The 25326-nt window shown below is 37.7% G+C and overlaps 1 protein-coding gene across 6 annotated transcripts in view; it reads left to right on the top strand.

The window, feature by feature from the left end:
* The window catches only part of LOC127646731 (receptor-type tyrosine-protein phosphatase T-like), a 343034-nt gene extending 320636 nt beyond the window's left edge, over positions 1-22398 (top strand). For all 6 annotated transcript variants that reach the window (XM_052130581.1, XM_052130582.1, XM_052130580.1 and 3 more), the window contains 6 exons: positions 4985-5158; positions 8837-8968; positions 10530-10655; positions 12846-13009; positions 17514-17649; positions 20388-22398. In XM_052130581.1, the coding sequence (XP_051986541.1) occupies positions 4985-5158; positions 8837-8968; positions 10530-10655; positions 12846-13009; positions 17514-17649; positions 20388-20441 (786 nt within the window). In that variant the 3' untranslated portion in view covers positions 20442-22398. The remainder of the gene's footprint in view (positions 1-4984; positions 5159-8836; positions 8969-10529; positions 10656-12845; positions 13010-17513; positions 17650-20387) is intronic.
* The last annotated feature ends 2928 nt before the right edge of the window (positions 22399-25326 follow it).

Raw genomic sequence — 25326 nt, 5'->3', positions numbered from 1 at the left:
CCCAAGAAGGACACGTGAAACAGGGCACTTGACGTTCCAGGTAAGGCTTTTAATGGCCACAGCAATGTAAGTTTCTCAATTCTTGGACTTCTATGCGCCAACACTAGACTGCCGTGTGTCTGTCTGTCACTCACTCACTCACTCACTCACTCACTCACTCACTCACTCACTCACACACACACACTCTCTCTCTGCTGCCTTTTTATGCTGCTCTCCCCACACTTACTGAAATTAGGCACAGGTGTTAGACATTAGCTCAGGTGTAAGCGCCCTTACCGCTTTTCTCTCCCAGACGGGCGCTTGACCACGCCCCCGCTGCCACACACGGCTTGTAACAAAAAATAAAAAATTTGCAGTAAACAGTAGCCTAGCAAGAAAGTCATTGGTCACTATCTTCCTCTTGTGCACATGAAACCTCTGAAGTCATCTCCTTCGGTGTCGGAGTTAAATAGCCTCAGCTTTAGTTGTCTTTTTGCACTGAGTCAATTCATCACGCTGCTGTTTCCAACGTCTCCCGTGCAGCAGCTCTATTACTTTTCCAACAGCCAGATCAATCGCATTCAACTTGAAAGATGCATCATATGCATTTCTCCGTGTCTTGAGGGTGACAAAATGACTACCGTAATCAGAATTATGGGAAGTTTGAGCGCGCTCCATTTAATCTAAACAGTAAACAAAAAAGTTGTTTGACCTTAACCCGTTCGGCAATTTCATTGGTCTAATGAAAGCTTCATGCCGCCAAAAAACTGAGCACGTCACTGAGCACGTTTTTTTTTTTTAAATAAAATTTGAAAGCGGGAAAAATCCATATATTAGCCGCATCGTTGTTTAAGCCGCGAGGTTCAAAGCGTGGGAAAAAAGTTTCGGCTTATAGTCCGGAAATTACGGTAGTCAATTATAAGGGAAATAATCAATGTGTACATACATGCATGCACGTGTGCATCCATCCCCCTTGCTGAATCCGCAAGATATTTATCCTTTACAAAAAATAAGAAGGATCATGAAAAATGCATTTAGTTTTTTTATTTAGTACTGCTCTGATGAAGCTATTTAACACAACATGTATTTAGATATATTCCTTAAGACAAAATAATGAATTCATTCAAACAAATTAACCTGTTCAAAAGTTTGTATCCCCTTTGTTCTTAATATGGTGTGTTGCTTGCTCACTGCCCACTGTTCTTAAAAAAAAAATATATATAATAATAATCCATGTACTACACCTTCTTTGCTTTCCCAGCACCTTCTGCACATTTGAGTTCTTTCCAGCAGTGGCTATATAATGTTAAAACCCAGCTTTTGACACTTTTTTGATAATTGAGCAACTTATACACGACTGGTATTACAAAGGGTGCAAACATACATTTTTGCTTAAGAAGACAAACCACTATATTAACTTATGATTTGTAACTAGTAACCCCTAAGAAACATGCAAAAATAATATATGTATAGTTTTCCTAAAACATGATGTCCACATATGTGGACAGCTGGACTAAGTTGTGAAATTTTTAATAATACCAATTTAAGGAAAGATTTTATTCATGTTTTTGAGATGTTACTGACACTGCATCACAAATTAGCATAAGTAATTTTGATTCGAAGTAAGGGCCAGAATCATCCAGTCATTGCCAATCATGTTAAAAATTTAATTTAGCATGTAAGTCTGAATATGTACTGATTACCATTGTTCCATGTCTGCCAAACCTGTTGAGTGGTCCAAACATCATCTGCAGCCTGAAACTGAATTTTTGACTGCATGTTAGGAGTGAATGCAGCATAGGAAACTATAGGATGCTCCCTTGCTCCCTAATTATGGAATGATTTAACCTCCAGTTAAGATTCTCAATGTGATAATGCACATGGAATATACGTAGGACATTTTAAAGTAAATGAGCCTATATAGTCCATGTGTGTAACATTGTGGCATTTCTCAATATATCGATGAAATTTAAAAAATGGCATATCGGATGAAACTAGAGACTAATCTTTTGACTCAAACATGTTTTAATGTAAAATCTTAACAATGTTTCTTACCGGATGTAGTTTTGTTGCCATTTCTCCCAAAGAAAAACTCAGCAACATGTTGTTTTGTCACACAACTCGGTGCGCCAAACGTTTAACCCTTTAATAATAGCCTAGAGTGTCTTGAACTGAGATCATCATTTTAAATTAAATTAAATTATGCATAGCTTATAGCAAAGCCAAAATGTAATGTCCACGCATGAGGATGCTGGGTCTCAGGAAGTTAAGAACCATGGAGATATAAACTTTTGAACATGGTTATTTGTGTAAAATTTTATTATTTTGTCTTGTGGTATAAATGTAAATATATGTTCTGTAGCTTCTGAAGGGCAGTACCTAATAAAAATATATATAATTTTGTATCTCTTATATTTGTATAAATTCTGATGGAAAAATTATTCCAAGTCCTACACCAACTGGCATTCATTCTGGAAGGAAGGCAATCTTCCATCAATGTCCTCCCCCACCCAACATCTGGACACTCAGCCATTATCCCCTTTGTGAGAGCAGGGCAGGGCCCAATGAAACTAGCTGCAAGAGTGAATGGCACCCTCTTGGATGCCGCACGGGACTGGAAAATGCAAGTGGATCTAGATCAGCAACTCAAGTTTCCACCTGAGATTTTAAACACCAAGCTCAGGCCGGATGTTGTATTGTGGTCAACTTCACAGAAGTCCCTGTTCATCGTGGAACTAACTGTACCATGGGAGAAGCGTATGAACGGAAAAAGCAGAAGTACACCGATATAGCTCTTGAGGCAAAACAACAAGGCTGGCATACACATGTACTTCCGTTAGAAGTTGGATGTAGAGGATTTGTGGCCACATCTATAGCCAGGCTCCTGAAGGGGGTGGGAGTTCGGGGACAGGCCTTCAGGAAAGTCAAATCAAATCACTGTCAGAGGCAGCAGAGCGAATCAGCTGGTGGATCTGGATAAAGAGGAAGGACACCAACTGGGCTGCAAAGAACAATAAAGAGGAGTAAAAGCAGAAGGGGGCTCATCTGGGACGCCAGGTGTTGCCGTTGAGCCCTCTGGAGGTGTCGTGGGCCTATCAACGAAACACTGGCGAAGGAGGGTGCCCACCTGAAGACCCTGATGACGTTTTTACCCCTCTCCCCACTTAAAACAAGGAAGTGCTGATTATTAGGGATATTAACATCAAGTCCTAGAAGCTGAACTATAAATTCTGATGGAAAAATTATTCTGGGGGGAAAAATTCTGATGATATATATATATTAAAATGAATGTGGATAACAGCTCATTTCATTTGAACTCAGAAACATTTATGAGAAATATTTGAGTTTATTTTGAAATACTTTGACTTTTGGTATCTTGGCAAATTTGAGCACAGTTTGAGACATCATTGAGATCTCATTTGAAACTCTAGAGGAGTCACATGTAAGATAACTAGGCCTTTTCCTCAGGATATCAATATCCTCCATTTTTGAAACAATTAAGAGATTAAAGAGATCTCATTTGTAAATGTTCTTCTCTGTGGGTGGTAAAACAGTAGGAATAGTACATTACACGGCCAGCCCACGTGGGCGTCTAATTTACTGAATCCTCCAAGGTTTTTTCAGCGATTGACAGAACTGTATTATGGCTAAAGGCCCCGCAGCTATTTCAAACAACTTTATCAAGCTCTCATGAGGCAGAGGTGTGATTTTTACCATTCTCTTAAATTCCAAGTGCTTTTGAATAAGTAAATCGGCCAAGCTGAGGCAGCTTCCATAACACATTAAGTTGAGGAAGGTGAGTAAAGACACGGTGACTCAGACATCTGGGGAAAAAAGCTTTTTACGAGCCATTGGCAAGCTGCTACTGCCTCATAAAGCCCAGAGCTAAGATATTTCTTTTCACGGTGCCTTTATGTTTTGTATTCCCTGTGAAATGAGTGAGCCACTGCCATCTGAGGGGAAAATAATCCTCAGATATGTGAAGTGTCTCATAAAATATGATGAATATGTTTCTATCTTTCTTTCCTCCCTGATCTTTCATTTTCTATCTACCACTGCATCTCTGTGTCTTGTAAGACATTTTTCTCTGTCTCTCTCTCTTTTCATCAGTCTCTCTCTCTCTCTCAATCGCTCAGTCTGTCTCATACATAAGTAATGACTGACCTTCAGTTTAGTCAAATATTTGCTTTGGTTGTGGTTGGACCAGTAGTTTAAAACCACTTGAAATTGGTTTTAGAAAGACCAATAGCTGCTTTACGTTTGCAAGCAAGTTTTAGTCATTTCATTTGGGGGGTTGTTTCAAATATTAAAGGTACAGTGGGTTTCAAAAGTCTTGAGACTGCATTGAAAATGTGGAATTGAAAGTGTAATTTAAGACTAGACATAAGTTTTATGATTTTGATGAAGAAAAAAAAAAAAACATTATGATGAAATATTTGAGATTATGGACTATTTCAAGGTCACTTATCAAGTAAGCAATTTGGGACATTGATTTCCTTGCTTCCATTGAGGCACACAAGATGCTCTCTGGAATATTCACAAATGGGATCATCAGGTTTTGCAACTTTCAGCTCGAGTGCATGCTGTCATTAAAGCAAAAGGAAGACACATCAAATAAGACATTCTGAAATTCATATACATTTTTTATTCAACTTTTCACTCAAACTGTTAGGTTGATAATATAATTTGTAATGGGGAAAAAAGAGAAGGAAAATAGAAGCTTGATGGACTATTGGTGGTGGCATAGTGGGCTAAAGCACATAACTGTTAATCAGAAGGTTGCTGGTTCGATCCCCACGGCCACCACCATTATGTCCTTGAGCAAGGCACTTAACTCCAGGTTGCTCCAGGGGGATTGTCCCTGTAATAAGTGCACAGTACTGTAAGTCGCTTTGGATAAAAGCGTCTGCCAAATGCATAAATGTAAATGTAGAAGCAATTTCATAAACAGTCTTCACCCACTGTGTGATACAATCCTTCTTAACTCTTTTCTGTTTTATCTCAGACTCTGAATATAGTAACACCTCGTGTTCGTCCAGAGGACTGCAGCGTGGGCTTGCTTCCACGAAACCATGATAAAAACCGCAGCATGGATGTCCTCGCAGTGGATCGCTGCCTGCCTTTCCTCATTTCTGTTGATGGCGAGTCGAGCAATTACATAAACGCAGCACTAATGGACGTAAGTTCTTCAGCTCTCTAATGTAAAAGTCTGTCATCATTAACTCACCCTCTTGTAGTTGCAAACACATTTGATGTTTTTTCTTCCATGGAACACTAACAGAAGAAGTTTAGTAGAATATCATAGTAACAGTGTGTGTTTACATGCACACCAATACACTGATAACTACAAATAATCTGCTTATACAGAGACTTGAAACCTTTGTGTTCTTCTCTGCTTTTGACATCAAAATGTAAACAATCATCCACAAAACACTTGCACACATCATATAAACTGGTAAGAATGCCAGTTAAGGTGTTTACATGCAACACGAAATCGGGGTAATGGTCAAAAATCTAGGTATGCTGATCATTTTATGCTAAAACGTTTTATGACCTTACCCTGATAAAGAAACATGACCTTACGCGTCACGTCACAGCTTATTTAGATTAATCGGTCTAAGATTGTGCATGCAAACGCCCTCAGTGACAATTATTGGGGATAGGTTCTGTGGAGCTCCAACTGTGACTCCTGCATTGTATTTGAAGTCTTCTGATAGTTTTGCATAGGAACGTACCAAAATGTACACTTTATTGTTTACATTAAATGCACATTTTCTGCTATTACGTTACATTTACGTTAATTTATCACATGAAATGTACATTCATTTAACACGTTAAATTTACGTTAATTTATCACGTTAAATTTATGTTCATTTATCGTTATTACCTTAAAAAATTTCCACTTCAGCGTAGCATTAAAATCTAATTTGTTTTTACTTACAGTGGCAAGAAAAATTATATGAGCCCGTTGGAATTAGCTGGTTTCTGCATTAATTGGTCATAAAAATGTCATCTTCATTATAATTACAAGTATCGACAAGTTAACAACATACAAACTGTCTTTCATGTCTTTATTGAACACATCCCATTAAACACTCACAGTGCTGGGGGAAAAAATAAGTGAGCCCCTAGGCTAAAGACGTCAACATAAGCTAATTAGAGCTAAGAGTTGGCAAACCTGGAATCCAATTAATGAAACAAAATTGGAGGTGTTGGTTAGAGATACTTTTTACATTTTGAGTTTGCTATGCACAAGAACTATCTGCTGATATGGACCATGCCTTGCGAAAAAGAGATTTCAGAAGACCTACGATCAAGAATTGTTGCTTTGCATAAAGCATGAAAGCATTACAAAATAATCTTGAAGAGCTTAGATATTCATCTGTCCAGAGTTAGAAAAATTGTCTATAAATGGAGACGAGTTTGTACTGTGGCTACTTTCGCTAGAAGTGGCCATCCAGCCAAGGGGACACTGTAGCATGCTCACTGAGGTAAAAAAAATAAATAACCCTAGAGGGACAAATAATTGAACGAATCATTGGAACTGGTTAACGTCTTTGTTCATGAGTCTACTGTATAGAAAAAAATTAAACAGCCATGGTGTCCATGGCAGGACACCACGATTGAAACCACTGCTTTCCAAAAAAACATTGCTGCGTGCCTGAAGTTTGCTAAAGATAACCTTGACACTCCACAACGCTACTGTTTTGTGGACTGATGAAACTAAGGTTGAATTGTTTGGGAAGAACACACAGCACTACGTATGGCGTAAAAAAAAAAGAAGGGCACCGCATACCAACATGATAACATCCCAAATGTGAAGTACAGTGGAGAGAGCATCATGATTTGGGCCTGCTTTGCAGCTTCGGGGCATGGACCACTTGCCATCATCGAGGAAAAAAATGTATTCCTAAGTTTATCAAGATCTCCTACAGGATTATGTCTGGGTGGCTGTGTGCCAGCTGAAGCTCAGTAGAAGTTGGGTGAAGCAGCAGGACAATGAATCTTATCATTGAAGTAAGTCCACTACAGAATGGCTTTAAAAAAAAAAATAATCCAATGTGGCCCAGTTTAAACCCAGACCTTAACCCGCTAGAGATACTGTGGAATGACTTCAAGAGAGCTATTTGCACCCGACATCCTAAGAATATGGCTGAGCTGAAGCAGTTCTGTGAGGAAGAATGGTCCAAAAGACCTTCTGAACATTGTGCAGGTCTAATTCGCAGCTACCGGAAATGCCTGGTTGAGGTTATTGCTGTCAAAGGAGGATCGACTCAGTTATTTAAATCCAAGGGTTCACTTAATTTTTCCACAGCACTGTGAATGTATAATGGGATGTGTTCAATAAAGACATGAAAGATTATAATTATATGTGGGTTGTTAGCTTAAGCACATTGTGCTTTGTCTATACTTGTGGCTTTGATGAAGATGAGATCACATTTTATGACCAATGCAGAAAACCAGCTATTTCCAAAGGGTTCACATACTTTTTTCTCAACACTGTACTTTGAAATATTTAGCCTAATAAGGCATGTTGCGTCGTGATTGACGTCAGTGTTGAAACTTTTGAGAACCAATGACGTTTGATATAATTGCCATCGAACCTGGTACGACATCCCTCGATGCGCCATATTTAAATGAACACGAAGGCAAATGAGATTTGAGAGCTACGGCTGAGAGGAAGAATTTAGGGAACTCTGGTAACATCTGAGTATACAGAGCAGAACACCCAGGAGATAAAACTGTAATCTCATATAAACAAGCCAATTTAACAGAGGACAAGATTAGATAACATCGCTGTAATCTCCACACACAGAACATAATCACACTCGTACCATAATCGACCATCTTCACGCAACATCCAGATGTGATAATCAAGACAGCAGACAGATATGGTAGATAAAGAACATGATGAAAACAGGAAATAAGTAGCAAATGAAATAAATGGCCAATAATGCAGCATTGATTCAAGGAACCCTGGTAGCAATGATCCATGTCATTCAGTCCTTTGGCAAGGTCATCACTGTCACTGAGGAAAATCCACTAAACTGTTGCACTACTTTAGCGCACAGTATGTCATCACAATAACATGCATCTTATTTGCTATGCACCCAAAATCCAGTTTAACCAGGCACTAAATGCACTGAAATAGTGCTGTGCCTTGAGTATTTGGAGTGTTCTAAAGCACATAACTGGTAATCTGATAATCAGAAGGTTGCTGGTTCGATCCCCACAGTCACCACCATTGTGTCCTTGAGCAAGGCACTGAACTCCAGGTTGCTCCGGGAGGATTGTCCCTGTAATAAGTGCTCTGTAAGTCGCTTTGGATAAAAGCGTCTGCCAAATGCATAAATGTAAATGTAAATATTTAAATTAAGCCATTCTTTTCTGCACAGACACACCTTCTTTTTATGTTAATTGGGCTCATAGATTATGCTTTATTCACAGAAGTCAGTGTTATTTGCCTGGGGAAATAATGTTCAGCTATTACCGCCCACGGAACGCAGGCGGTAAACAGAATTTCATTTTAATGAGAGTTTGTGTACATTTTCAAGCTATTACGGCAGCAGTAATTAATCAAATAACGATTGGAAAGAGCATTAAAACCAGCAATATCTAGATTTGCGGTGTAGTCGAACATACTTTTAGCATTTTAAAGAGCCAATTCAGGTGTGCAGGGGAGTGATGCTTTACAGTTGCTGTAAAGCCGTAATTCATTCTTAATGAATCCTCCCCTCTATTATTTAGTTTAGGCCATTACACATGTGAGGCACATTAGGATGTCAGCAGGCCAGGCTAACACACGTCTTTAGTGATGGAAGGAAGAGTTAGCATTTTCTCTTATTGATTTTCCTAGAGCCACAAACAGCCAGCAGCCTTTATCGTAACGCAGCACCCGCTACCCAACACTGTGGCTGACTTCTGGAGACTAGTTTTTGACTACAACTGCTCCACCATCGTCATGTTGAATGAAATGGATGCTGCACAGGTATGTAGTATTTGGAGGGTTGTGAACTGCTTGATCCTCACCTCTATTTGGTGTCTGTTGACTAATGGATTTATTTATTTTTTTTTTGCATTTTGGATGGTATAATTTATGTTCCTGATAGTGTTTAACTGTTTTTTGAAGATGCACAATATCGGCAATATAAGCCAATCCAAATGTTTTATTTTATTATTTTATTTAATCCAACCTTTGGCTTATTCATAAACATAATTTAACTAGGCTTTTATTAGGGCTGTCGATTTAAAAATAACGCTTTAAAAAAAAAATTATGTAATTAACATGTCCCCGAACAGTAATAAGAAATATTCCTTATATCAGAGAAATTCAAGCTTGAAGTTGCACCTGTTTTCTCCAGGGAGCAGTAAGTGAAACATTAGCTGTATAGGCAACATGCAGCTTATACAGAGAACAAAACACACTTACTGACAGCAGACAGCACAAGACGAGGATAGATGCGTTCTTGCGTTCAAAACACAGCTTGATGGAGTGCAAATCCGAACGCAGCGATCTCAAGATGTGTTTTTCTAAGTTTAACTTTATGTTTAACTAAAGTTAACTATATTTAACTTAACACAGCGACCAATAAACATTGTTTATGAACTGATGCAACCCGAAGTGATATGCTCCAAAAGCATCCATCTTTCACAGTTAATTATTTGAAGCGTCATTAGAAAAGTCCTTATTATAAATCTCGGACTGATTGACCAGTTCAATTGCAAAATGGATTGCAGAGAACTGTTCACCAATAATTGGCTGTTGTTCAATAATATCGAAATAAACAATCCATTGGATTTTAAAGGCACTTTTATATTGTTTTATCAGTGTTTACCACAGTCTGTAACACATTTTAATTATCTGAATATATATATAATAAATTATAAAATAATATCTATTTGAGGGGCTTTCTCAGCAAATATCTATATATGCGATTAACTGTGATTCATTAAAGCTTTTATTAAAAATATTAATTGTTGAAAGCCTTAGTTTTTATGTATTCATTTATATATTTATATCTTTGGAATATTTAAGATAGTTACACAATTTTGTTATTTATTTTATTTAAGAATTTGTGAATTTTTTACTCTTAGATTATTATATATTACTTTGTTTATCTTTAGTTTCATTAAAAGCTGCATTTAGATCCTCATTCCTCGTCTGCCTTGTCAAAAATGTATCTAGAGACTGTCAAAATGTTGCTTCTGAAGCAAGGGGACAGTCCAGTTGAGGATCACATCCGTGAGTTTTTAGAGCTAGCTAATTTAGTGCACTATATTTTCTTCCGGACCAGGTCTGAATAGTGCACTGAAGGAACTGATGGCTCTGGCTGATCCTCACTGGATGCTCCGCAAATATGTGGAGAAGGCTCTGGAACATTGCGGATCTCTTTTATTTTATAAAATATTTATAAAAATGATTTGAGTGAGATTTTTTTTTTTTTTTTTGCACGGTGCAAAATGAGTTTTTGAAATTACTTAAAATTACTGAGTTGCTTCCATTTTACATTCCATGTAACTTATTTGCTGTAATGCTTTTCTCGCTGTAGCTCTGCATGCAGTACTGGCCTGAGAAAGGCTCCTGCTGCTATGGCCCCATTCAAGTTGAATTCATATCTGCTGACATTGATGAGGACATTATCAATCGCATTTTCAGGATTTGCAACATGGCACGGGTAAGTGCGGTCAGTGCAGGGGAAGAGGCTGTTGGGAGTTGATGTGTAGATGCTCTATGGAATGTGATTGAGTTAATGAAACAGAAATGTATTTATTGATTTTCCTCTCACTCAGTCATTTGACCATTTGCTGATTCACAGTCATACTTCTATGGGTTGTTCAGAGCAGTGCTCCTTGAATTACATGGGGGTTGGGGATCTGGCCCTCCTAAATAAGGCATGAACCAAAAAAGAAGAGTCTCAATGTACAAATTAGTTTCAATTCTGTATAAACTATTTCATTACAAGTTAGCTTGAGTGCATATTTTCACCTTGCACTAAATAGATGTTTTCGAACATAAATCACGTTCGAGTAGGTTACCATAGCAACAGTACGCTGATCAACCAATTTCTGTTAGGATCAGTATCAGATGATGCGGCACATCATCAAATCTAGTATTGTACTATTATTTATCACTTTATTATAGATTTAAAACTACAAACCTGAAGTTTGGACAAACTTGATGGAATGTTTGTGTCTAATGATCTCTGAAACCTTTTGATCTAAAGACTTCTGCATAGATGCTTGAAATTAGTTTGTAGACAAATAGAAACTACTCAAATGCAAACTACACAAATACACAAAAATACAAAAATGACTCCTTTTTTTTTTTTTTTTTATGATTTAGACTGGATAAAGAAAAGCAGCCAAAAGTTGTCTAGCATACATGTGAACTCCTTCAACACTGATTGTTTGAAAGTTTTGATTTGTTTAAAAAAAACAATTTTTTTAAGTCAAGTCATTGTATAATTCACACACTATGCTAGACCAACCTTAGCCTGACTCCATAAAATGATATGTGAAAATGCAACCGCTCTTAAAAAGATACAAATTCACTTAAGTAAATTTGATTTGGATGACTTCTAATGTGACAGTAAATCAACAGCAGCTTTTGAGAGATAATGACCCTGAGTTAGTGAAGTGAGAAATTATTTTAAGCCAAAAAAAGTGGCCACAACTGTAAAGCCAATCCAAATTATCACAACACTCAGCACATTTCATGCGTCTTTGAACTTGATTAGTTTTGCTAGCCACATATGCCTGTAATCACTTAAGTGCAATAATCCCATAAACATTTGGCCACTGCCCTGCCAAAGCTGATATATGCGATTAGATCTGTTTTGAGAGACAGATTTTCAGTCGTGCTTTTCGAGTTATATTAGCATTATGTTAGCACACATTAGGATTTATTAATGGCGCTTTACATGTTCCAGGCATCGAACAATGCAAGGAGAGACATCCTTTTCCCCAATACTCCTTAACTGCTGGTGACAGACAATGTTTACCAGGTAGATACTCTGCACAAAATAAATAAGTGCTATCAGATATTTTGATCTTGGAAGATTTTATGAGAAACATTTGACTTCACATTGAAATATCTGATGTTTGATTAAAGACTTGAGACTGAGCACAGTCTCAATTTGATCTCCATTTTGTCTCATTGCCGTCTATGACAAATATTTAAGATATTAAAGATATATTTTTTTTGATTTTCTTTCCAGGGGGGTTTCACTGTTGGGTCACAGTGTGAATACACTCACTGAACACTTTATTAGGAACACCTGTACACCTACATATTCATGCAATTTTTCTAATCAGCCAATTGTGTGTTAACAGTACACTGCATAAAATTGTGCATATATGAGATTCAGTTAATGTTCACATCAACCATCAGAATGGGGAAAAATGTGATCTCAGTGATTTCAACCATGGATGATTGTTGGTGCCAAATGGGCTGGTTTGAGTATTTCTGTAACTGCTGATCTCCTGGGATTTTCACACACAACAGTCTCTAGAGTTTACTTGGTATGTGCCAAAAACAAAAAACATCTAGACAGCAGCATTTCTGTGGACTGAAATGTCTTGTTGATAAGAGAGGTCAACAGAGAATGGCTGGAATGGTTTGAGCTGACAGAAATGCTACGGTAACTCAGATAACTACTCTGTACAATTGTAGTGAGCAGAATATCATCTCAGAATGCACAACCCATTGAACCTAGAGGCAGATTGGCAGAAGAAGAACAGCAGAAGACCACGTCGAGAACTTTTATTAGGACCGTAGTGTTCCTATTAAAGTGCACAGAGAGTGTATATGAGTTCACACAAATGGTTTAAAAAGATTCTTAAAACTGGTTCTGTTCTACTTCCAGCCTCAAGACGGCTACCGACTGGTGCAGCATTTCCAGTTCATTGGCTGGCCGGCGTACAGAGACACACCACTGTCCAAACGGTCCATTCTGCAGCTGGTCAGACGACTGGCCAAGTGGCAGGAACAATATGATGGAGGAGATGGTCGCACGGTAGTCCACTGTCTGTGAGTGCCACAACCAAAGCAACTCGACCTCCTATAGCCTAAAACAAAACTACAAATCAGAGTTAGGAATTCTGTAAAGCTGTTCATGATCATGTTCTAGTTCACTCATTTAATCAATTTAAAATGACTTTGAATACAGCACACAAATCATGTGGACTACTTTTATGTTGCTCATTTCTCCTTTTTGGAGCTTGACAGCCACTGGTCACCATCCACTTTCACTGTAGGGAAAAGAGCAGCTTGAACATCTGTTAAATAACTACTTTTGTGTTACATGGAGGGAGGAAATATACATGTTTCAGGTGGCATGCAGGAGATTAGATAATTCATTTTAGGGATCAGAAATTAGACTGTAATTCATTACTAATAATTGGTCTTGTAAGGGACTAGTTAAGGACTTGTTTACAATTATAAGATATTTATTAAGCCTTTATTTGCTGATTTCTTACCCTTGCCTAATAGCCACATTATAGCAATTTTTTCCTAACAATGTTCCTTACTTAATAGGTAAAAACAAAAGACATGCTTCACTGTGGGTATGGTGTTCTTTGGGTGATGTGCAGTGTTGTTTTTGCGCCAAACATACCTTTTGGAATTATGGCCAAAAGGTTCAAACTTGGTTTCATCAGATCAGAACACATTTTCCCACGTGCTTTTGGGAGACTTGATGTTTGTTTTTGCAAACTTCAGCCAGGCTTGGATGTTTTTCTTTGTAAGAAAAGGCTTCCGTCTTGCCACCCTACCCCATAGCCCATTCATATGAAGAATACGGGAGATTGTTGTCAAATGTAGCACACAACCAGTACTTGCCAGAAATTCCTGCAGTTCCTTTAATGTTTCTGTAGGCCTCTTGGAAGCCTCCCTGACCAGTTTTCTTCTCGTCTTCATACATTTTGGTGGGACGTCCAGTTCTTGGTAATGTCTCTGTTGTGCCATATTTTCTCCACTTGATGATGACTGTCTTCACTGTGTTCCATGGTATATCTAATGCTTTGGAAATTCTTTTGTACCCTTCTCCTGACTGATATATTTCAACAATGAGATCCCTCTGATGGAAGCTCTCTGTGGACCATGGCTTTTGCTCTGAGATGCAACTAAGAAAATGTCAGGAAAATCCTACCAGAACAGCTGAACATTATTTGTGATTAATCAGAGTCACTTTAAATGATGGCGGGTGTGTAATGACTTCTATTTAACATGACTTTGAATGTGATTGGTTAATTCTGAACACAGCCACATCCCCAGTTATAAGAGTGTGTGCACACTTATGCAACCAGGTTATTGTAAGGTTTTTAATTTTAATTTTTACCCCACGAAGATTTCAGTTTGTTTTTCAATTGAATTGTTCACATTATAGGTCACATTAAAAGTGGAAAAGTTGTGACATGATTTAGCTTTGTCTCATTCTTTTACAACACAAAAACCTAGCATTTTAACAGGGGTGTGTAGACTTTTTATATATATATAACTAAAACACATTCAGTATAGAATCCTAGATTAAAACTCCAGTTTTTAAAGTATAAAGGATAAAAACGTTCAGCCTGTGAGTCAAGGACAATTTTATCACTGTCACAAATTAAAGGCAGGCAGTCATTCTTATTAAAGTAATGGTGATCTTTTGCAAACTTCAAGATTCACTTTGAGGAAGATTTACTTTCTTCCTAATTAGTGGGGTTTACTAAGGCAAATGAAACTATTAGTTTTCAATCTCCAAAGTTATGTATGATTCGTGCTGCCTGCTCAGGAAAGGTGGGCTATTAACTTTCTAAGGCATTAGACTTAAGATTGTGGCCTGACAGATTTAGACCAACATTGAATGGAGGGACCCGAGTCATATCTACAGCCGTGGACAAAAGTATTGGCAGTGACATAAATTTTGTGTTTTGCGAAGTTTGATTATTTTTTCACATGTTTCTATAGTATACTGGAAAACAATGATAAGCTTTCATAAATTATAAAGGCTTTTATTGGCAAAAACATTCAATATATGCAAAGAATCAATATTTACAGTGTTGTCCCTTGTTCTTCATAACCTCTGCAATTCACTCTGGCATGCTGGATATCAGCTTCTGGGCCAAATCCTGACTGATGGCGATCCATTCTTGCCTTATTAGTGCTTGGAGTTGATCACAATTTTTGGGCTTCTTTTTGTCCACTCAGCTTTTGAGGATTGACCACAGGTTCTCTATGGGATTAAGATCCGGAGAGTTGCCTGGCCACAAATCCAAAATTTAAATGTAATGATCTCAGAGCCACTTCATTATCACTCTTGCCTTGTGACCTGGTGCTCCACCAAATTGCTCCTGGATCATTGGGAGAAGTTGCTCTTGCAGGACGTTTTGATACCATTCTTTATTCATGGCAGTGTTTTTGGGCAGAATTGTGAGAGAGCCCACCCCCTTGGATGAAAAGCAACCCCACACATGGATGGTCTCAGGATGCTTCACTGTTGGCATGACACAGGACTCATGGTAGCGTTCACCTTTTCTTCTCCGGACTATCGATTTTCCAGATATCCCAAACAGTCGGAAGGGGGCTTCATCAGAGAAAATAAATTTGCACCAGTCTTCTGCTGCCCAATCCTTGTACTTCCTGCAGAATTTCAGTCTGTTCTTGATGTTTTACTTGAGGATAAGTGGCTTCTTTGCTGCCCTTCTTGACACCAGGCCATTGTCCAAAAGTCTTCGCCTCACTGTGCGTGCAGATGCACTCACACCCACCTGCTGCCAATATTGAGCAAGCTCTGCACTGGTGGTGACACAATTCCGTAGCTGACTCCTCAGGAGGAGACAGTCCTGGTGCTTGATGGACACTCTGGGATATCCTGAAGCCACCTTCACTGCAGTTGAACCTCTCTCCTTGAAGTTCTTGATGATCCGGTAAATGGTTCTTTCAGGTGCAATATTCTTTGCAGCAATTTCCTTGCACGTGAGGCCATTTTGATGCAAAACGATGATGGCTGCACATCTTTCTTTAGAGGTAGCCATTGCGAACAAGAACACAATGATTGGAAGCACTTCTTTCCTCCTTTTATAGCAATCATTAGTGCTCTTATAATCCAATCAGAATGATAGAGTGATTTCACCTGATTAGTACCCGTTCACACTTTCCCAGGTGATGCTAATATGATTATTTAAATGTTGTAAGCTGGTGTTTGTGCCAGGGCCTTTCAAAAAACTTTGAAATTTGGGTTTTTGTGATAATCTGCATCTGATCACTCTGCACAATAATCTAGAAACAATATGAATCAACACCACAACAACTGAAGCAGAAAAATTTGCGAAACACAAAATGTATGTCTCTGCCAATACTTTTGGCCACGGCTGTAGAGACCAGGGGTAAGCTATTTTGACTTGCGCCAGTAAGCAAACATATAGGACTGCCAGTAATCACAAGTCAAAGTTCTTTGATTTAAAATTGTGAAACAATTGATAAAATCACCCTTAACATGACAAATATTGCTGCAGTATTTTTCAAAGTCCTAAAGATAATTCATAATGTTCAGCCAGCAGGTTCAGGGCAAACACAACCCTGTCCATTTTGCTTTAGTAACATTTGTGTCCTCCCTTGTTTTATTTAGCATATTCCCATCTCAGCTTTGAATGTGCTGGTTGGAGAATATACTTTGAAGTACCTGGATGTGATATTATTCACGTCAGTCATTACAACAGAGTCAGGAAGGGTCAGGCTTATGCTTACACTTTGCTATATGTGTGTAGATAAAAAAATTAAAAAAGACTAAAGGAAGAGTCATTAGCTATAATGGTTAAGACCATTGTAAAAGTGTGAGGCAGACTAAATGTTCCAACTTACACTTTAAAAGGACCTATAGGTTAAATTATTTTATTGTTAGTGGTACATGCCTTTTTTAATTAACCTTTTACAGAGGCTAGATTCATAGCCAGTTTGCATAGTCAGACTTTTGACAATTGGCATAAAGTCTGGTCCACTTTGAGCTGATCATGGAACCACCTACTTTGACTGGAGGCGATTGTTTGACAGATCTGTAAAGCGTCCAACTGCAGAGGAAGACAAATATTTCGAGAAATCAACCACAAATGCTACCTAATCACTCATGTCATGATGATTACTTAAAGTTGAAGTGCAATTTCTGCACCACTAGTGGCACTAAATGTAATTGCAAAAATATAAAAAAGAGAAATAATTGTTTCCTTGCAGGCTTCTCATTGTTCAGACAAACAGATAAACCCATGCCATTGGCAGAGCCAGTAGTTGAGATGTCGGGCTGCTCAAATAAACTGAGAATTTTTTTGAGCTACAGTGTTAACATATTTCTGGGGAGAATCTATTTATGAATGGCTGACTTATTTGAGATTTTTGTTCATTAAGTATGAGAAATCACTTAATTATTGAAAAGCACACACTACACCTTTAAGGGTGGAACCGTAAGGCCTATGATCTTCAATAATGTAGGCACAAGACAAGCTGTGAAGTTATGGGGTGTTTTGTTTGTTTATCATACTTTATTTTTGTTTGTGTTTAGGACTGGTGGAGGACGCAGCGGGACCTTCTGTGCCATCTGTAGCATCTGTGAGATGATCCAGCAGCAGAACATCGTGGACGTGTTCCACACAGTGAAGATGCTGAGGAACAACAAAGCTAACATGGTGGAGACAATGGTGAGTTAAATACATGTTCCAAGTCATCTTTCTTGAAGTAGAAAAAACCTAAACTAGTGTATGCGACAGCAGAGCTCTTCCAAGACTGATGACAAAGAGCGCTTTTTGGCTGACTGTTTAAATTTAACTGTGTTATTTCATTGAATGTTCTTGATTCAATCCAAGTTAAGCTCTATCAACAGGATCTGTGGCATGCTGTCGATTCCTACAAAAGGTCATTTCAATTGCCCCTCTCCTTTCGAAGTCTTACAGTACTGCACTTGCAATTTAAGTCTAAGGATTTCAGGGGGTTTAATTTTTGTTGAGATCCGAGTATGAATGCTATGTGCATTTTCCATTTCCCTTTTTGATTTGTTACTAGTATCACTTAATAGACATGTAAAAAAAAAAAAAAACAACAAGAAATCTAGAGCAAATCGTTTTCTTAAAAATTGATGGCAACATATGTGGACAGTGGGACTAAGTTGCAAAATTTTAAATAATACAGAACTATAGAAATAATACAGAACTATATAACATTTTTAATCAAATTGTTTATTAGGTTTCCAGGATTGTTGGTTATTCATGTTTTGAGAGGTTAAAGACATTACATCAGAAATTAGCACAATTAATTCTGACTCAAACTAATGGCCAGCATCATCCAATCACTGCCAAACATGTTAAAATAAAATTATACATTATAAATTCTGAATCTATATACTGATTACCATTGTACCATGTCTGCAAAACAGTTTGAGTGGTCCAAACATCATCTGAAGCCTTAGGAGTGAATGCACTATGCTTCCTTGTTCCCTTGCTCCCTAATTAGTGAATGACTTAACCTCCAGTGTGCTGTATGTCTGCACTGGTCTCAGAACAGTTTGAAATGTACATTAGTTTCATCCTAACTCCATATAAAGCCTCTGAAAGCAACATTTTTCAGCTTTTGGATGAACCCATTGATTCTCAATGTGATAATTCACAGAAATATAGGATTTCTATGGGAAAACATTTGCTAAAGTACACATTAGTGTACATTGTGTTTAGCAATGTGGTGTTCCGCAATGAATCACTCAATTGTAAAAAAAAAAAAAAACTAGATGAATCGGATGAAACTAGAGACTCTAATCTTTTGACTCAAACAAGTTTCAGTTTAAAAACTGAATGTAGTTTTTTTTTTGGCGTTTCTCCCAAAGACAAAGTCCGCTGTGATCGGCACCATGTTGTTTTGTCACACAGCTCCATATGGTGAAAGTTTAACCCTTTACTGACAGCCCAGAATCTTCAGACAATTTAAATGAATTTAAATTATGTGTTCCATATAGGGAAGTCAAAATACAGTGTCCACGCATGTGGACGTGGGGTCGCATGAGGTTAAACACTAATTTAATGCTTATAAAAGCTTATATAAATGAATCTGTACAAAAATGTTTTGTTGTCTAAAATATTCTTTATTTTGTGGGACTACTGTTCTTGGTGGATGAACTTCTCGTAGGGCAATGTAATTAGGTTCTGTCCATACTGGCCTCCATTCTGTAACAGGTGGAGACTATAAAGTGGTCACATATTCAGATAGTTGCTGACAACAGGTAGTTTGTTGAAATTCCTAATAGCTGTTCCACTTAAAGAAACAGTACCACCCTCAGCGTGTTTGAGCCAGAAAAAGAGCATAAATATTCCTTAATATTTGCTGAGACAGACAGCTGCAATTTCTGCAGTGGTTGTGGCATCTCCAGTTGTGAGAGAACGTCTTGTGTCTAATAGGTGGCCATTGCAGGTGCGATTAGACATCTGTCCCTGCAGCTCTTCCACTGATTGCACTTGAAGCATCATGCTCAGCACAAGTGGAAAAACCCACAGATAAGAATCCAAAATGAGCCTAAACTACAGGACGAAAATAGGACAAACATCAGGGTGCCCACAATCATGAAAAAACATGGAATTTTAAAATGGAAATTGCTTAAGTGACTATATTTTTCCTAGTTATGCTTGGCTCTAAAATATTTCATTGGCAAGATATTCTAATTGGTGAATGAAATCTCAATTTTAAAAATGCATGTATTTTTTAGCAATTACAAATGTCTGGAAAATAATTTTATGTAAAAAAAAAATACATATATTTATTAATTTGTAAAATGAATAAAGTCTTGGAAATATCTAAAGTGAATATATTTTTCCTAGTTATGCTCTGTTCTAAATTATTTACCAGCTTGAAATTCCTATTTTTGAGTGAAATAATAATAATAAATCTATTAAAAAAATTTTTTAAATCCTTATCCACTAATCACAAAGAAACAGAAAAGTAAATGTATATATAAAATAAAGTGTTAATTGTATTATTTATAATTTGTATTGTATCATTTTTATAAATGAATAAAGCCTTCTAAAAATATCTAATGTAACACATTTTTGTTCCTAGTTATGCTCGGTTCTAATGTATTTAATCAGCTTGAATTCCTATTTCTGAGTGTAATCTCTATTATACACACATATGCATATGTATTATACATTTATACAATTATTATTTTTAAGAAAACCCAATTTAGTAAATCCCAAACAAGTGTAAATGTTTTAATGTCTACATGACTAATGACCCTATTTTTCCATTTTGTGTTTCCTAAATAATAATGACAGTATAACTGTAACTGTAATATTGTATTAATGTTGGGGTGAAAGGGGAAATGCACTTAGAGTCCCTTGAGCACATTCTGCCTTTGAACTGGTAATGAAGTTTCGCTTTTGCTTCTGTGTTTATTTAGGAGCAGTACAAATTCTGTTATGAGGTGGCTCTGGAGAGCTTGAATTCCTTCTAAACATATGAAAGGTTGAGATCAGGTGAAGAAGAGAGAAAAACAAGCCAGGCAATTTAAAAATGACATCTCATCTCATCACAGACTGATCCTCTGGAATGAGAACAGGAGAGAAAAGTTCAACCCTCGACTCGGGTTTAGTGTAAAATACTGTATAAATAAAACAAAACCTTTTTTGCCCTTTCTTTCTTCTTCTGTCAATGTCCAGCATCAGAGCGTGTACGTATCCTGGACCGTGAAGTACAGTCTTTTTCCTTTTTAGCTATACGCCTTGAATGTTAAACCCTATCAATGGTGAAAAAAGGTTCTTTCTACATGCCAGCTGGGAATTACCAAATAGACTTTCCCTGAGCTATATGTACAGATTTAAAGAAAAGAAAAAAAATGACAAAGCTTAAGCGAATTTGCAGAGATACATGAGGACAGATATTTTTGTTATTCTGATGATTTTGTGGTTCCTCTCTTTGGTGCATTTTCTCTGCCTGATATCTCATACATGTATGCAGTTTGACTACAGACCAACATACCAATGTTCCGTTCATTCGAAGGTTGGAGCTTTTGGGTAATTTGTTCTATTGCTAATTCTGTCTCTTTTCTTTTAATATTTGTTCTTTCTAATAACAGTTTTTTGCCATTTTGATTTTGTCTTTCTTGATATAGGCAGTGAACGTTAAAGATTAAAAGTGTATCTAGAGTATTTTCTGTTTCTGTTTTCTGTCATTTGCACTATTCGTCTTTTTCCTCCAAGGATGGATCGCACGAAAACTGTCAAGAACGTGTCCAGGTCATGTTTCACCCCAAAAATTATATATATATATATAAAATTATGCTTTGCATAAAAAAAAATAAAGCCTATTTTCGGACCATCAATATTTTGACTATTAAGCAGGCACCCCCTAAATTCAGAGTAATAGAAATATAATTTAAATTGCAAAGTACGTTTGTAAATTACAATTGTAATGGGATGGTAGAATTTGTTGAATTTAATTTAATTTATACTTATTTTAATCAAACAAAATGACTGATTATCATTTCCACTGTATAACAGTAATTTTGTTTTTCACGTTATAGTAATAAATATTTATTGCTATAAAAAAAAAAATGTTATTACGGTAATTGTCATTAAAATAATGTCACAATGCAAAAAATGTTAATGGTCCAAAAAATGGAAAACTTTACAAATTCACACAAAATATAATGTTTTATTTGTTCTTTTGAATTTAAGGGCAAAATATGAATCGGATATTTCTTTTTGATATTCGTCCCCAACTCTGTATGCATTTGTATATCCTGTTGCATCATTTGATTTGAAGTGCCATATTCTCATGTTCAAACACTACACGGTGGAAAGACTGCCACCAAACCACAGACAAGATGCATATTAGGAACATTGTGCACGCAACAGTTTTTACTAAAAAATAGCTGGCATTGCAACAAAACAACTCTTTGCTAAACTAGTATTTGGTTCAGTGATTCCTTAAGCTTTGAAAAGACTATCCCTGGCTGTCTACAATTTTCAGTGTAATAAAAACAAAAGCAAATCAACGAGTTGTAAATCCAAGGGTTTTGCACGAAAACTGTGGCAACTGTGATTTCTGTTTCTTGAACTGCTAAAACATGTATTATGAAGAATATGTGTTCTTTAGAATGTTTTGCTAAAAACAGCCATTTTACAATGGTTACGGTTCTTACAACCGAAGTTTTTTTGGTCAGAAATGCTCTATTTAGAGTGAAATGAAAAGAAAACTGTTCTGATTTGTAACTATTGTTGTCTTTTTTTATTATTATTTTCATGAATTCACTGCCTGCTTTTTTTTGACTTTGCTATACTTTAATATATTTGTACATTTGTTTGTTCAATTATTATTTATCATTTGTTTGTCTAGCAAAGTGGTATGTAGAGCTGGTGATTTCATTGTCATGGTGGTTCTGTTGCTTGGAATTGTGATAAGATTAATAAAGGGACCAAATGTTGAACAGCTACTTTACATCAGGATTGAAATTCTGTTCTTTCTTTGAATCAATGAAGTTTGAGTTTCCCCACAAAAGAGTGATCCCTCAGTCCCCGGTAATGATAGTTGAACATCTGCAGAGCTTTAAAATCCCACAAATACTGGAGAGAACTGTTATAGGGTTGTTCTCAGAAAACAGTGCCATTTGTACCTTAAATTTGATGCAAAATTCATGCTATTCCACATTATGGGCAAAAAAAATACTATCAAAGGTGTGCGTTTATCTACATCTTACAATGGCTTTCTTCATCTAATTCAATCAGAATTTAGAGCTGGAGCAAGCCATTTAATACTGTGCCTTTTAGTTACTTTTTATTAACTCATTAATTAATTAAGCTGCTGGACTATAAAAAATCATTTTTATATATTTTTTACACAAACATTTAAAATTATACTATTTAATTCCACTCTTTGAATCAAGCTCATGTGACAACCATGTCTATTGTTGCAGTCTATTTTACTGATTGTGTGCAGCTTGATCTAATGAAATTACTGATTGTGGCATTATCTTTGCAAAATGACATTACATGGTTCCTTACATGTTTTGTGGCAGTTTCAAGGTAAATTATGCACTGTGTTGCCCCAAAATCTAGTTCAATGTTCTCTCAAACAGATAAGGGTTTTAAAGTTAATGCTTTGTCGAGTTTTAATCAACAAAACTGACCTCCCTACCATAAACCAAATGTGACTTTCTGCTCACTTGTCGTCTCATCATCTCATATGGTCTTCAGGACTCGTACCCCAGTCCTTATCCTCTGCCCACATCCCTAACCTTAACAGGATTTACATCAAAGGCAGTGAGAATACTGGAGGGTAAAGGTGCTTCTTTAAGTAGTGAAGATCCTGACTGCAGCAGAGTCATAAAGACGGATGAGATTCACTCCAGACTCCCATAAATGAGCCGGGGATATCTGATAAAAAAAAAAAAAACAGCACAACATCTTCTACATAGTTTTTAACCACTATTTCTTATTTTACTTGCGTCTTACGGAGCATACTGGGGAGTAACTGACTAAAAGTAGCAATGCTACAAGGTCAAAAGATTCAATTTTGTGCTACTAGCATGACCAAATAGAGTTACAAAAATAATGGCTAATACTACTATTTCTGCTGTAACTTCATGTTACAAAAATAGTAAGAATACTGTTATTCTGAACATAACCAGTGACTATTTCCAGCCTGGTCTCATGAAATTGACATATTCATTGCAAAATGTTTGCAAAAATTCTAGGATAATGTTGAGACGTTGTGACGAATGAAGCTACATTAGGGGTCTTTCGTGAAGGCCTCAGTTACCTCTGAACTTGAGAAAAGGCCAATTTGGACAGAATTTGCATGTCCCTACCCCGGACATATGGGTATAAAAGGAGGGAATCGTGCATCTGTCTGTTCAGGTTTTGCACCGAGGAGCCAAGAATAAGGTTTGGCCGTTACAGTGGCTCGGTAGGGGACACAATGTCTTGTTCCCTCCATCAGGGAACGGAGGCTACAAAAGTAATCTAGATGTTCCCCGTCTGTCGCTCACTCTACGTTGTGTCGAATGAAGCGACACTAGGGTCCATATTCAATCACGCCATGCGCTGTACCATGTACGTGAGCTGCTGATGCGGGTGCGGGCAGGCGGTTGCGTGCCAAAACAGCATAAGACTACACGTACACTTTCCCAATGCCCCATAAAAACGTCATAAACCTTTTTAGGTTCCCGGCATCCCCTGAGGGGGAGGAACAATATCGCGCATCGGGAAAGGCGTTCTTTTCCAACTCCTATTCTTTCAGGGGGAAAAGACCCCGCGGAGACCACATCCTGCCCAGGCTGGGGGGTGGTCAAATGTAGCAACTATGTCACATGGGTTTTCAGGCCACATGTGGAAGTGGCACAGTGGTAGATCCTACCTAGTGAGGGAGGAGTTGCTACAGACACAGCTACCGGGGGGCAGAGGGGACTGCCTGTCTCCAACTCCACGCTCACTGCGGCCCGGGCAAGCTTGACGGCCATCTGGGCATCAGCCTCAGGCTGGGCGGGCTGACCCGAAGGCAGCAGCCATGTCGAGTCTTCCGCATCAGCATGCATTAGGTCCCTGTGCACACACAACAAATCCCAAGATCCCCTAGGATCAGCCAGTCATCGAGATAGTTGATGATGCGGACGCCCACTTCCCTTAGCGGGGCAAGGGCTGCCTCTGCGACCTTTGTAAAGGCACGAGGTGACAGGGACAAATTGAAGGGGAGGACCTTGTACTGATATGCCCGGCCTTCGAGATCAAACCGCAGGAAGAGCCTGTGTCGAGGTAAAACTGAGACATGGAAGTACGCATCCTTCAGGTCTACCACCCCGAATCAATCTTGATGCTGGACGCTCGCTAAAATGCGTTTTTGATTCAGCATCTTGAATGGGAGTCTGTGCAAGACCCGCTTGAGTACTCGCAGCTCCAAGATTGGCACTGCTCTTCTGGTGGATTTGAGCTTACCTGGGCATTGACTGTGTGTGATCATGACTGGAGCCGGAGTTTTAACGTGCTATTTTCTTGATATTATGTTATATGATTAAACATTTGTACACTTAAATCACTTTTCTGACACTACACTTAAAGCGCTTTTAAATAGAGAACAGTGGACTCTCCTCAGCCACCACCAGTATATCTTGATTTCATTATCCAAGTGTTTTCTCGCTCCAAAAAAAGCACACAACAACGATTAGAGCATAAAACAGGTGTCTTGAGACAGCTGTTTATGTTCTTTTTAACTTGACAAGGCATCTAAAAATGCAGCGCTCCCATGAGAGATGCTTAAAACACAGTTAAACGTGCTGTAGTTGTCAAAAGAAATCAATTTAGCTAATGTTTATATGAAAACGATTGAAAAACAGCACGAGCGGA

This window comes from Xyrauchen texanus, chromosome 7 (assembly GCF_025860055.1).
Source record: "Xyrauchen texanus isolate HMW12.3.18 chromosome 7, RBS_HiC_50CHRs, whole genome shotgun sequence".
Classification (NCBI taxonomy): domain Eukaryota; kingdom Metazoa; phylum Chordata; class Actinopteri; order Cypriniformes; family Catostomidae; genus Xyrauchen; species Xyrauchen texanus.
This window is presented reverse-complemented; position numbering and strand designations above follow the sequence as displayed.